This window comes from Pestalotiopsis fici (genome assembly GCF_000516985.1).
Source record: "Pestalotiopsis fici W106-1 unplaced genomic scaffold PFICI_Scf_4, whole genome shotgun sequence".
NCBI classification, from domain to species: domain Eukaryota; kingdom Fungi; phylum Ascomycota; class Sordariomycetes; order Amphisphaeriales; family Sporocadaceae; genus Pestalotiopsis; species Pestalotiopsis fici.
In genome coordinates this window covers 3015375-3029885 of record NW_006917094.1, presented here as the reverse complement: position 1 = coordinate 3029885, position 14511 = coordinate 3015375, and the positions used below count along the sequence as shown (strand labels likewise).

General features: G+C 50.0%; 2 protein-coding genes across 2 annotated transcripts; one reads left to right on the top strand and one right to left on the bottom strand.

The window, feature by feature from the left end:
* Positions 1–7168: 7168 nt before the first annotated feature.
* On the top strand, positions 7169–9254 carry PFICI_06921 (uncharacterized protein; the record flags this gene model as incomplete). The annotated part of the gene is made up of 3 exons (XM_007835502.1): positions 7169–7224; positions 7343–7499; positions 7572–9254. The coding sequence occupies 3 exons, from the start codon at positions 7169–7171 to the stop codon at positions 9252–9254; spliced, it is 1896 nt and encodes a 631-aa protein (XP_007833693.1).
* Positions 9255–11842: 2588 nt separating this feature from the next.
* On the bottom strand, positions 11843–14060 carry PFICI_06920 (uncharacterized protein; the record flags this gene model as incomplete). The annotated part of the gene is made up of 3 exons (XM_007835501.1): positions 11843–12858; positions 12945–13778; positions 13931–14060. The coding sequence occupies 3 exons, from the start codon at positions 14058–14060 to the stop codon at positions 11843–11845; spliced, it is 1980 nt and encodes a 659-aa protein (XP_007833692.1).
* Positions 14061–14511: the final 451 nt, after the last annotated feature.

Here is a 14511-nt window from a genome sequence, read left to right as displayed (position 1 = left end):
GAGAGAAGAGTGAGATTTGTGGGTTTTGGCAAGAGTACCATTCCGTACTTGCAGGAATTCTGGGTGACAAAGATGACGAGCAATTGAGTGTGCAAGCAATTGCAGAACCTTGCGTCAACAACACACGGGCATGGCGAGTCATGATTGGGAGGAAATCTGCAAAAGGACCTGACATTTGGGGATCGCTAGAGGGGGGAGAGAGAGGGAAGGGAAGGGATGCATGGGCTTGCGGGACATCGATACCTAACTGCAATGATGGATACGTATTGATAGACGACAAGAAGATGGTGCGGGTTACTGGCCAAGACCAATCCATGTACTATAACCAAAGTGGAACATTCATTCAAATATACTTTCTGCACCATTCCCGGTGTATAGAACGCAGTACCTAGCTGCTTCAATGATAGGACGGTGGTTGACAGAAACTTGTTTGGCTCCTGTTGGTTCTACCAACCATTCAATCTCTCCAACTTCTCTTCAGCATACTAACATATTCGCATCACTGTAGACCGAACCAATCAAGGCCTTGTTGGTTGCACGGTGATTCTTTGAAGCTGATGCGTCCTTGTAAGCAATCGTAAATAGTGTTGTCGTCTGCAAACATTCAGTCGCATAGCCATTCGAAGGAAGGCGCCATGAAAGAAAGGAAAAAAAAAAGAATTGTGCTTGTTCTTTTACCAGGAATGTCAACTGAGCATCCCGAATGATGGTTCGGTTTCCCGATATCGTCGTCCACCGTGTCCCGTGGATGCCAAGAAATGCGCAGCACCTTTCTCTCTCTCTCTCTCTCTCTCTTCCCTTTGAGGAGGGGGGAGATCCCACATCAGGCTGGCGCAGTTTTGCGGTCCGCTGCTCTAGTACTATACATACATGTCTTGGAGACAAGGGTCAAGTTACCAAAGTGATTGGCCTGGTGTGTATCGTTGCTCGGCTGCACGTATGTTATGTACTTACGAGTATTGATCGGGGCTGGGTAATAAGGTAGGTATGTATGTAAATAATGTAGGTATACTGCCCAGCTGGCGGCTAACTTCTATTGTGTTCCTGGCGACAACTAGACAGTGCCAGGGGGAGTGTCTGTTTGTATCGCTTTCGCCGTGTCGCATAGCATTATTCATTCTCTGACCTACCAGGATGGTAAGAGGTTTTGCAGTCAATGAATGAATGGCAAGGGGACGTGGTTTCTCTGAATCTTTGTCACTCTGACCTGAATGCAAACTGTCAGATTATTGCCCTGCGCCTGTACTCACTCGGCGAACTCTGGCGCAAGCCTTGTAAGCCATGCGTGACGCGAAGAGGAAGGTGCTCCAACTTTTTTGCAAGACGGAACGACTGAAAGAGGTGAAAAAAAGAGAAGAGACGTTCAAGAGGGGGAAGGGCTTGTCTGTGAGCCAACCATGGGCTGCCGCACACAGGAGAGAAAGCCGATATGCAACGTAAGCAAAGCGCAATGTGCCTGCCAAGGGACGGATGTAAGCGGGATTCAAGCTTGCAAACGGGAGCGAACGAGCGAGCAGTATATGACGAAAGGGGGGAAGGGCGAGAAAAAGAAGAAAGACAATGTACGAGTAAGAAATGTATACATCCCATAATGGTCTCTTTCGGCACCGACGTCTTTAGCATTTGGTGTGTGCGTGTTCATGTGTGCGTACGTGTGTTGGTTGATTTCCAGGTCGCGATTTCACTGCTGGTCAATGTGCGTGAGATAGAGAGAGACAAGGAAGCACAGATTCATCAAATGTTGGTCTTGGATAATGTAGATGCCTACATGCACGTAGCATGAGACGTTGCTTCCGGAGTTTTTTGCACGATAAGCGTTGGTTCTGTTGTCGCGCTTGCCAGATCCATGTAAACATGATGGGCTTCGATTGATCTGCTATTGTCCTCTCAGACTACCTATGAACGGGAAACATATTGTACATAGTAGTACGAGCAGCAGCAGTACCGTGCTGTTTCTCCTTTCCTCTTTCAAGTTCGACGTTTCGTGGTATCCAAAATAATCACTGCTCGTGACAAAATGGGCAATGAAAAAAAAAAAAAAAAAAAAGGATCGGTCGAATGGGTACAGTCGTACAAGAATTGAATATGTGATCACTGATCAGATGCAAGGATGATGATTGATGGTCAGTCGGGCATCACAATATTACCCTCACACCGCCGGGAAAGAGAAAAAAAAACAGGGTAATTTGCCCACCTTGGCATGTCATTATTCTGGGCTAATTGACCGAAACGGGACCAAGAAATGTGACATCTTTTACCTGTTCGGTATGTACTGCAATAGGCCCATATGCACGTTAGGGTAGCTGTGCTATAAATAGCTATTAATAGCAACCAGACTTGGACCGGGGCCTGCGCGTTGTTTGGCTCGGTTGTTTCCATCCATCCCTCCAAGAGGGTTTCCCGTCGTGGAGTCCAGTCTCTTTACCCCATCTTCTCTTTTTGCCCAGCCTGCTTTCTCCAATTTGTCCAACCACTCCTCGTGTCTTTTGAGGCAGTCCAAGCCTCAATGGACTAATAGTTTGCTTGCTCTGCTTACAACATGCAGCATACCTACAGAAGACAACGAGGTGTCCAGGGGATGGGATCTGGCGATGATGTGTTCATCTCATCAGCATCATCGGACACCCAAATAGTCTTCAAAGGAGGAGAAAGAAGGACAAAAAACGCAGGGTACGTATCGCTGGGGTCCCATAAACGTCTACACAAATACATAGTAGTGTGGAATGCGTGCATGTGAAAACACCCATCATATCTTGGCAGCGGTCGAGAGACTAGCAGATGTTTAAGGTTATTTTAGTTTTCCATGGCCAATCACCACGGCGCTTAGTCTGTGAGTTGGGCAACAAATGAGAAAGATTCAATGATGGGTCTCTAGCAGACAAGTTGATCCATTTCTGCCCTTGCAACTTCGGGAGAGAAGTGGTTGTATCAAGCAGCTCTTCCATGAACGAGGGAGTTTAGTCCACTAGATGGGGTCTTTCGTCCCGGCCTAGATTTTCGCACAGGATGAATATACGTAGGTCGAGCCAACAGGGTCAAGGGGTTGATTCCTTGTATGTGCTCATTCGTACACAGTAGCTAGGTAGGGATGATATTTCATTGCAAGGTCTCTCGCTCTTTTGGCCTTGAGATATACAAGGTATACTGTTCCCACCAGCCAGATACCCATGATAATCCATGTTTGTCTGTCAAGTCAAGGTTGCGATTATTGGATTAATAAGACTCGGTTGCGAGGCGATCACGCCGATTCGGCATTTCTATATGCTACACTAGAAGCATCCGAAAGATCATCAACTGGCAGCCCACTCATCGGATCGATTGCCGGCATGATCGACCTGTCGAGAATGTAGTGAGCACAGCTGTATCTCCATGTATGTCTTTGGGTAGTAGGCGGCTATCTTGGCCGTGCAGAGAGAAAGAGAGAGAGAGAGAGAGAGAGAGAGATATGCACGAGAATTGAGTAGGACTTGGCAGGGACGGATCTGGATTGCATTCCCAAGCAGCTGGATGACGATTGAACAGGCGACATCAGATTGGTCCTGGAGCGGGGCAGTGAAGGCAAGTAAACAGCTGAAAACGGCAGTGTGCAACGCGCCAGGCCAGCCAGCCAGTCAATGGAGTAATACTCGAGAAACATGTTGCATTTCTAAAGATAACTGCGCCTTGCGGCTCAAGGAGGGGAACAAGAGAAAGAGGTGTGAGCGGGGCATGAGAGGGACGACGACCTCTTGTTTCTCGTCTCGTCTCCTCGTCGGTGTACGGTACTCGTCCTGAGCAGACAGACATGACGCACGCAAAGGGAACAGAGAGAAGGGAAAAAAAAAAAAAAAAAAAAAACTTCAACGGGCTAGCTCACGTACATGGAGTGGTACCGAGCCGGTTGACCCAAGTTCGCAGAAGCGCACCTGTCCGCCCGAAGAATCGTACGTAATCTCAGCAACGACAGATACAAGGGTGTTGAGCGAACTGCACGGGTAGATCTTCATGGTCATCAATCCCATTCGGCGGTCCAGACAGGTACGCAATTCGCGCCAAGGGTAGAAAGGCATCATCATATGATTTGCAGGGTCCATTGACGGAATGGACGTGTGCGCTTCTATTGGAGTGATAAGGCTGAGAACTCGAATTGAGGTGTGTGCTAGTGCACCTAGCCAAGTGCTTGTTGGTACGGGACATGAGCCCAGAAAGAGTAAAGAAAGGGAACACCCTGGTACTCTATCCCGGGTAAAATCCCCAACGGCATCGGGTCCTGCCCTTCCGGGAAAAGGTCGAACACACACTGTCCTCTGAAGCCGTGTTACAGGTTGCTGGTTGCTGGTCGCCGGTCGCAATCTAGGACTATACAGTGTGTCGATTGTGATCGTCCCGACGAACAAAGCTCAAACGTGTCGGTCCTGGTGACCGGGTGTAACAGAGCAAGCAGCAGACACGATGCGATGGCCAGATAATTGGCCCGCGGTCCCAAGAGACAGACCATGGATGATACATTACCTACCTAGCATGTAGCGTTATGATTACCCCGAAATCTACCATGACAACCTCCGTGGCTTCATTCGCGTCAAAATCGTTAGTTGAGTAGAAGGTATTGGATGAATCAAGGAAACTCTCGTACCAATCCAAAAATTACTCGAAATTGGGCATTCTTTCTCTGGCTACGAGCTACCTACTAGCTAGCACATAACATTACAAAGGAGAGAGACTGATGAGATGGAGAAGTCCATTTGAAGGGGGGCCAGCGGTGGGTGGTGGAGTACATCTCATCCCGGAACAACGGTGCTGCTGCAAGTGCTTGAGAACCACGGACATCAGCAAGCAAGCAGCAGACCCAGCAATCAGTCAGTGCTGGTCGGTGCCCCGTCAACTACCAGGTACTTGAACTACTAGTCGCGTCCAAGCCGTCGCAGTGGAACTGCCCTTGAAGCAGCAGAACTCGTGACCCACGCACAGCACTGAGAGAAGAAGGACAAACGAGCGAACAAAAGATTGCGACTTAATTGGTTTTTCGCTGTCTCGCCGATGGTAAATGGCCAGTCTCTTGTCGTGATCTCGGATGAAAGATAACGACATGGCTCGAATTGGGAGTTGCTAAGTATCATGCCGAGCAGGTCATTTGAGGTACATGAGCTTGCGTACCTACTTAACCCTACGGACCATGTACCTAGGCAATGTATGAATGGACAGGGACGATTATGAAGCTCCAGCGGGGACTATATGTAACTTGTCAGGCAATTGGTCATATGCTAAGTACCTCAGAGCAACCGTTTTCTCCACTGTCTATCCACTTTTTTTCTTTTTCCTTTTGGTCCCCTGGACAAATGAGTCTCGAGTCCATGGGCGGTGCTTGACTTCTCACTGGTCTGTTGAAATTCATCAGGAGAGAGCAGAAGGATATTGAAGATGTTTTCGCTTGGCTCTGAGTGGTCTTTTCCTGCTTCTCTCCCCGTATTACTCTCTGAGAGGGGGAGACAGCAGAGCTGAGAGTGTAAACGGGACCGAATAGATGCAGAGGATAGAAACTCCCCTAGCCAGCTACGTGACCAGGGCGCAAGAGATCTAGGACTTTTATCGTTGGAGTCCGGTTATGAGGGTGATGAGATGCAGGTAACAACAAGACAGCAAGTGTGCATCGTGTCCTACTACTACTACTACTATGCGCAATAACACAGTGGAATTAAAATACCTAGATTCCATTACCTAGGCTACATTTACTTTAGCTGACAGAACATGTTATTACCACTGCTACAATGTATCAACGTAGGTCAATGAACGGGGTTCGTTGCGGTCGGTCACAAACCCTTTCGTTCAAGTTTCGACGAAGCGACTGGGATTCCCACCTGCTAACAAGCCTAGTGCCGAGTCGAGGTACCCAGAGCAAGCAGTTGGAGCAGCCCGCCCGTCCACCCGCACGCACACACCCTGCTCACTCTGTTGCTGGCTGTTCTGCTCTGCTCACTTTTTTTTTTTTTTTTTGGTCAGTCTCCCCTCCCCTCCTCGCTCTCCCTCTTGTCCCGCTTCTTCGAGTCTCCAACCCAAAAAGAAGTTTAAAAGGTGCCGCGTCCGCCCTTTTGCCCACGATCTTGTCTATTATTAGCATCACCCACGCCAGATTCAGCCCCATCGCCCTGCAAGTGTAGCATAGCATCAATTCGGTATCTTGTATCTTTCGTGCATCATACACACACATTGCAGAAACTATACACACCTCTTTTTTAACATACGCATCTCTTTTGAGTCTCTCTTTCTGTGTGTCTGAGTGTGTGCGTGCGTGTGTGTGTCTCTATACCCGGTCACCACACATCGTCCTTTGCATTCGAGGCGCATCGCATCGTACCGCAGCTAAGCTCACCCGCCTACCTACTACACCATCTTCTACTACACCTTACCTTCGACTGCCCTGTGCCTGCCTGCCTGCCTGTCAACCGTCTGCACGCTCTGCGCAACCACCCGCTGCTGGCATTTCATTCATATATCGCGCCTCTTGTCGCATCACCAACAGACCGTTTCATGTCCTGGCCCCATCCTTTACTAGAGCAACTACTTGAGCCCCCCTCGAGCAGTTCTTCCAATTCAAACACGCTCACTCGCCTAGCCGGCCTCGGACATTTCTGAACCTTCAAAACATTCATTCTGCTCACGACTAACTGGCCAATTCGCCTCTTAACGCGTGCCAGTGTTGATTATAATATACACCTTTGTATTATTTTTATCATATTTTTTTTCTTTTTCTTTAAAACTCCTATTTCTATTGGTATTCTTATTATCATCAAGACTATTTGCTGCTATTAGCACTCCTTCGAACCAAACTTCTTGGCCAGATTCTGCCGCTCAAACTTTCCAAAGGTGGGAAAGAGAGAAGGAAGGAGGAGAGAAAAACCAAAAGAGAGTTTTTGACATAATCAACCCCCTCCGCACGCGCGCCGTCAGCCGTTGGCCGCCCAAGACAAGACCCGAACCAAGGGCGGGACACCAAGCCTGCGCCTACCTACTTTAGGTCTCCAAATCTCATTCAATCTGACATATCGCGACCGCTTTCAAGCTGGGACAACTACCACAACCTCGAGGCGAATTCCAACGCCCACCCCTCGGTTTCCCCTGCTACGCCTCCGCGCGACCTTAGCAGCTTCGCGTTTTCACCTCTCCCCGCCATCTTTTGCTCAATTCCGTCAAAATGGGCAGGAGAAAGATCGAGATCAAGGCCATCAAGGATGACAGAAATCGTTCTGTGTAAGCTTTACCCGCCTCCCCCCTCCAGCGCACCTCCAGCTCCCCGAGCCAGATTCTTCTGTCGCAAATAATGCCACAAGGCCATCAATGCTGTTTACTAACTCTTCTGCTCCTCTAGCACATTTCTAAAGCGAAAAGGTGGCCTGTTCAAGAAGGCTCATGAGCTCTCTGTGCTCTGCTCTGTCGATGTCGCCGTCTTCATCTTTGGGAGCAATAAGAAGCTGTACGAATATTCTTCGGCGGACATGCGTGAGCTCATCACGAAATACCAATATGTACGTACAACGGATCCCACATTAGACCAAGCCATTGTCATAAATTGATGCTAACGAGTATATCTGTTGCAGCACGGTGGTCCCAATGAGCACAAAGGCCCGGCCGACTTCAACGGCGGCGCAGACGACGACGAGGATGACGACGGCGAAGGCACTCCTCCCCACGTCCATGAGGGCTCTGTAGAGCCACACATGATGCCTCCCCAATACTCAGCTCAGCATGTTCCGTTTCCGCATCTGCGCGGTCATACTCCCTCGGCTTCACCTCCCATCAACGGCGCCCCGTTTGCTCCCCGCGGCCATACTCCACAGCCGCCGCAAATGGGCTCGAGACCTTCTTCGAGAAACGACTACCGTAGAGGACCTGGCATGCCGCAACCAGTGGGCCCTCCGGGACCACAGCCAAACGGATACGCTTACATGCCGCAACCGCACATTTACCAGCCCCCGAACCAGACGATGCCCCCAAATGTACAACATTCCATGCCGCCGCAGCCACAACCACAATATGCGTACCAGCCGCCCCCACACCCACAACATCCTCAACACCCTCAAATGCAGCCCTCGTACGTTGAAGACCAAAGGCGGGCGTCGGTACCTCCTCCGCAAATGCAGCCCTACGTTGACGAGCAGAGACGGACTTCCGTACCTCCCCCGACCTATCCGCCGCAAGCTCCTCCACCTCCGCCTGCTCAAACCCACCAGCGCATGTCACCGCCGCAATCGCACCCTTCGCAGCTCCCTCCGCAGCCAGTTCCTCAGATGTCTCCTCCTCAACCTCAGCCTCAGCACTTGGAGGTCCCCCAGATCCATCGCCGACTGTCGCAGGAACCGCAGCCGCCGGCGCCCATGGAGCCGAAGCCAGAGCCGAACTCTGAAAAGCCCCATCAACCTTTCCTCGACACTGCGTCCGCCATCAAGAAGATGCCGCAGCGCAAGCAGCACAGCATCTTCACCCCCATTGATGAGAACCGGTCAATTCTATCTCAGCATTTGGCATCCTTTGCTTCTGGTCTGAAGGAAGAATCGGGTCCGAATGGGAGCCGCGCACAGTCTGTAGATGTTGGCTCTGTCTCGCGAACAAACGCGGATTCATCTCCGCCACTTTCGCAGAGGCACAATATTCCCAGCCTTGGTAGAAACTCGGTTCCCACCATCCCAGAAACTTCTTTTACGCCGCCCTCGAGGTCCAACAGCCTGCGAGATGGCGCACCTCGACCAAGACTGAGAGTTCAGATTCCTGATGAACAGTCGGAAGCCGGTAGCAACACGGCTGAAACTCTCACAACAACATCGCCACGGAATATCTCGGAATCGGCAGTTCAGCCCACCAGGCGGAACGGCAGTGATTCTCAGCCGACTGGCGGTGTCGTGCTGCCGCCGCCGTCGCCATCTGCCTCTGCGCTCCTATCTGCCGGCGCAACCGGGCCGCCCAACCCGTTTGCTCGGCCCATTTCTCAGTCGCAGCAGGGAGGTAATATGAACATTGACACGCCTGTGTCTGCGTTGCCATCTCGTTTCCTCAACACGGAGTTCCTGCCAAGTCCCAGCAGCTTCTACCCCGAATGGAACTTTTCCAGAAACGACAGCAATACCCTGCCAAGTCCACTCAACTTTGCTACTCCTGTCCACGGTACCGGGCCTTCGTTTTTGCGCGACGAGAACTCCAACAAACGAAAGAGCCCCGAGATCAACACTGCTGGCCCGGCCTCGGACGGCCCAGACGAAATCAAGAGAGTAAAGATTGACACATGAAGTGGATATCTCGCTTAGCTTGTAAAGGATCTAAAAAATTTCCATCTCGCCTTGCATATTCAAAAACCCTTGAGATTTGATTTGCAACATCTTTGACGAGTGTATAACATTCTGCTTGGAGCGTTCCAAAAGTATTCAGCGTCCTTCGTTCTTGTTGTTTGATCCGGCAATGGTCAATTTCATTCTTCCACTGGATATCCCACTAGTTCTTGCCTTGGTCCTTCATTCTTCTTCATGTCGACCACTCATGTCGGCAGGCATATACCTTTCAATCCCTACTAAGCATGGTATGGCGTTTGGCATTGGTCTAGCACTTGCTTTTGATTTTATATCTTTCAACCCTACTGCTCCGTGGTATAGTGGCTGGTTTATTTGCAGATACGAGGCATGATTAATGGAGATTTGGCAGCTGTCCATGGAGGAGCACATTGGGCCTTATTGCTTAATTAGAAAAAGTCACGGAGCCACGGCTGTCTAGGTTCAAGGAGTTTCTGGCGTTTCCATAGCACGGTAGTCTAGCGACCACGCATGCTTTGTTTTCGAGTAAGCGGCGGCCCGTATAAAAAATTGTGTAACGGTTTATACAAATTCCTGATTACCTATACTGTGTGCACGCCAAGTCTCAAAAGCATGCCTTTACATACGCCACCGCTTAATTCTTAGCAAATACGCAATGGGCTGACCTATACATGCATGTGAACGGTGCCGAGCCACACAGCTTAAGCAAAAGACCGTTGGATGACGGCAACCAATGCCGCCATTGCTGCTTAACCGAGTGGCATCTAGAAACTCCTGACTCCATGCCACCCTTGCAAGGGAAGAAGAAAGGGTTCATGATCCTTCAACACCTGTGTGGCGTTTTTTATTTGTTCCTTTCCTCCCAGTAACTCCCACCTGCTTTTGAAAAAAAAAAAAAAAAAAAAAGGTAATCAAGCAGATAAGCGACAATAAAACCACGCGGCGACCGGGATCCCCGGGAACATCCTTTTTCTCAATGGGGATTCCGTTTCCAAGGAATTCCAAACTCACGTCAGACTCTGTACATTTATTATTATTATTATTCTGCAATGAAACCCTCCATGCTCTTTCGGATGTTTTACTGGGTCGCTGTCCGAGCTGGGTTGCTGGGTGGATTAGCTCTTGTGGCTTTTTTTGGAAAGAAAATATATCCTTCGCACTCTAATACGACTCGAGCTTTAGAACTGGGTTCCAATAGAGAAGTATCTTGGAAGTATCAATGTCAGCTTTCTGAAGCGATAGATACCTAAAACAGTGTTAGGCATGCTGTATTACAAATCTATCAGCTCTGCATATGGCAACTCAACTGTGGCTTTGTCTTTTTTTTCGTACGTCTGTTGAGACTTTGGTCTTGTCCCCAACTGGACAGTCTTTGTCGTCCTTGAGTGGTCTGTATGGCTTCTATAACTTCCATAGCTTAAAGAGATGACTTGTGACTGAGCTCGGGTATTCCCTCTTTGCACATTGCAACCTCATCATCAGGCGCCCACAGAGCGACCAAAATCACTACATTTCTGGCGAGTATCAAGGGAGTGACTGAGACAGTCTGTGGCTCTCATTTATCCTGGAGATTAGAGAAATATTCTGCAAATACGTTGTGCTTTTCAAGATCCTGCTCCGCAGTCTTGTAGTGAAAGATCTTTTTTCCCTTGTCGGAAAGCGTTGCAAGCGGCGGCAAGGAATCTTGAAAGAAAAGAAAAATACAAGAAATTATCAACATTCGGATGCCTTTGCTTGTCTCCTCCCCATCTCTTCCGAGTTTGATTACATCTCTTGCTCCTGCCAAAATGTCAATTAACTGTCTTCGTTTGGAGCAAAGATGTTCTTGGCGAGACCTACTTAATGCCCCGGTACCATTGCCATACGGACAGGACTCTATTTCCGCCTTATCCTTCTTTCTCTTATAATCTTTTCTTTCCCAATTTTCTCTCTTATATATTTCTTTCCAGGCGTTATTGATCTTTGATGTCTTGGAATTATTCCGTAGGAGGAGGTTAACAAGGACCTGATGGTATTTGGGACGGCTCCGCCCTTATGAACGCCACCTGAGCTGCCGTCACACCTCAGGGGCTATCTTGAAGCCTTCCGCAGAAAAGGAAAAGCTTAATTTATACCCACAAAGTAGATATGTTGTACCGTCTACCTTGACAAGCGGATGTAGCTGAATAGTGGGAGCGAGCCAGAACGACTTTTAGTTGTCAGAGGTTTTGTATGTGTTGATAGCGCTATTGACTAATGTAGATGCTTATGGTTCGTCTCGAGGAGAGGCCACCTATATACGATACCGTCTTGAAGGAGAAACTCTGGTGTCATATCCAGGTAATTGTATATATTGTATTCTCACCTTCTGAAAGGTATGCTGTCCAATCAGTAACACATTACACCAAACCACAATGAAAATGGTGGAAGAGACTGGACAATGTAGATATCACGATCCACGACGTGCGGTCGATTTGAAACAGGGAAAAGTCAGAGCCAACAAAGGCTATTGATCCAAAGCCTCAAATCAGTTCTGCGCTGTTCGCGAGCCATGAAAGGTTGTTTTCATGAGATTCTGTGTATGTCTAATTTCAACGCTTGTCACTATCCGCTTTTCTGTACCGGCAGCAGCTCTCCCCGCACAGGCACGCCTTGTTCAAGCCTTTCCAATACTTGTCCGAATAATCGACGGTGATCTCGGTACCAGCATCGATGCCCTTGCTGACAAGAATGATGCGCTGCGTGTGTAGCCACGTGAAGCGCTGGTACTGAGAATTGGCCTTGCAGCTATGGTTGACAAAGCGTGTAAAGTTGCCTTGCCGTCCTTGCCATATCTGATAGCTGACGCTGCTGCCCGGCGACCCGGACGAGGATGTCGTGCTCTCCATGACGTCGACCTCGCGGAAGCCCTTGGTGACGAGGCCGACAAACTCACCGATGGGCGCCCCTCTCTCGAACGCACATAGTGCCAACAGCCCATTGTTCTTGCCGTCGGGAGTCCGGAACACGAGCACGGGGCTCGGCGAAGTGACTGCGCAGCCAAAGAGTGTCGGGAAGCAGTAACAGTTGTTGAGCTTTGGATCATCCGATTGCTCCTTTTCGCAAGTCTCGCAGAGGGGGAGAGCCGACGCCCTAACAACATCACTCGCTGGCATGGACCACCGCGGATCGTCGCAGCCCCATGTTGCCTCGTCTACGATCGACTCATCGAGCTGCCGGTAGCTAAACTGCGGATCCCACTGGAGATATGTGTTCCGAAGGGGAATAGGATTGGTCCCGTCTAGTTGCACGACCCAATCGTGCTGGTGTCCATGATATAGCTTCTCAGAGGACTCGCCAAGGACCGTGAGTAGCTGTCTCCATTGTGGATGCAAGGTATCAGCCGCGACCTCCATGGCTGGCCGTAAGTTCCTCAACCTCTGCATACTCTCCTTGTCAAACCCAATCCGATACTTGCAGAAGCGGTAGATGCCCATCCCAGCAAAGACGAGAGCTACCCAGCCGCCGGCGTCCTTGATTTCCTTGTAGCCTCGCCAGACGTACATCTTATTACGCAGCTCCTTCTCTGACCAGCCAAAGTCGGCGCATGCGCCCATCAAAGCTGCCTCTACATGATGGTGACATGGGATTCAGCAAGAGTCTTGACGTATTACAAAGTATTAGACGTAATAAAGGTTTCGAAGCAGAACTTACTGTTGTAGCGACTCCTTGGTACTCCTGCATTTGCGCGAGCCCAGCCGTCCACGTAGGCATCAAAATATTCGACCCAGCGGGCTTGCACAATGACTTCAAGGGACCGACAAGCTCGACTAGCCTGTGTGACCTGCCGACAGAATACGTTGCTCCGGCTAAAGGCATCGCTCATCTCTGGTATCGCGGTCCTGGTGTCATCACGCGGCTTGGCTGCTTCGTCCGCGATCAACTGCGTTGTGCCCACAGGCGGAGCCATGAGAAAACCGCCAATAGGGCTTTCGATTGTTGTTCCGCCGGTATTGTTGTCGTCACCGCCCCGAAGCTGCAACTGCTGCACGAGATTCTGGGGGTCAAGGCTCACAGTTCCGTGGATCTGCTCCCAAATACCGCCAATGAGCTTGTCCAGTGTCGAAGGCTGCAGAAAGTGGCCCTCGGGCTTCACTTTTCGTCGCTTCGGGAACTTGTCGCCGCTGTGTATCTGCCTCTGGCTGTCCGTGTCCTCGACGAGGTTGGAGTCGGAGCGGGCTAGTCTCAGTCCGCCGGTCCCCTTGTGGTGGCTCTCTGAAGCAGCTTCAGAACAGTTTTCTTCCTCGGCATCATCAGCACCCTCAGTCACGGATTTACCTGGAATGGTATTTCGTGGTTCCTCTGGGCGATCCTCTGGCTCAATGGGGCATGCGGCGGCCCTGTCCGGCGCGGCGCGGGGAGGCACCGGCGCCGCTTTTATCTGCCGCGTCCTCGGCTCTGAAGTCTTTGTGGCCGAGAGATCGACAACATGACTAAAGACGGGCCTAGACTGCCCGGTTCGCTCACCTTGGGAGCTCTCCTCCTCCACTACGGGCATGCAAGGTTAGCGTTTACTTGAATGGTTCATATTCCAGGGCCAGAATCATGTCTATTCAGACTCTTGCATCACGCATACTCTTCATACCAAGGAAAGGCCCAGAAGCAGAGTTGGCTGCAATAAGAACTTGGGCCGCACTCACAATGAGCCTCGATACGCAAGACTGGATGATCAAGAGATTCTAGCGACCAATTTGAGCGCTCTAGCAGTATCCGGGCGATATATTGCGACAACTCGGTGTGTGCGTCAGCGGCCTTATCAGATGACACCATGGCGGCGACTCCTTTTTTGTTGGAAAGGAATAGAGAGTGTCGATGGAGTTCACAGATGGGTTGAAGGGATGGTTTTCTCAAGACGACCGCCCCGGCGTCCTGTATATTTTTAACGATGCCTCATTTCCAGGAGGCGGCCTCTATATCCTGTCAGTGCTGGAACGAGAATGAAAATAGAATCGTTGTATTTATGATCTAGGTTGTTCAGAAGAAAGAAGAGAGAAGACTCAAGGTGAGAGCTCCTGTATCAATTGTCGTTGGCGAACTTGGGAAGGTTCAAAACGGTCAAAGTTGTGACCGTGCGTCTGCTGCTAATGTTGACGCCCCAGAGGCTACTAGAGGCTAGAGCAGCCAAGGTTTTGCGCTAAAATTGCAGCCCCCCATGGAGTAAAATAGGTACTACCTTGGGCAGCACTTTTCGGACACGGCGCCTGTATCTGCTTCATAACCA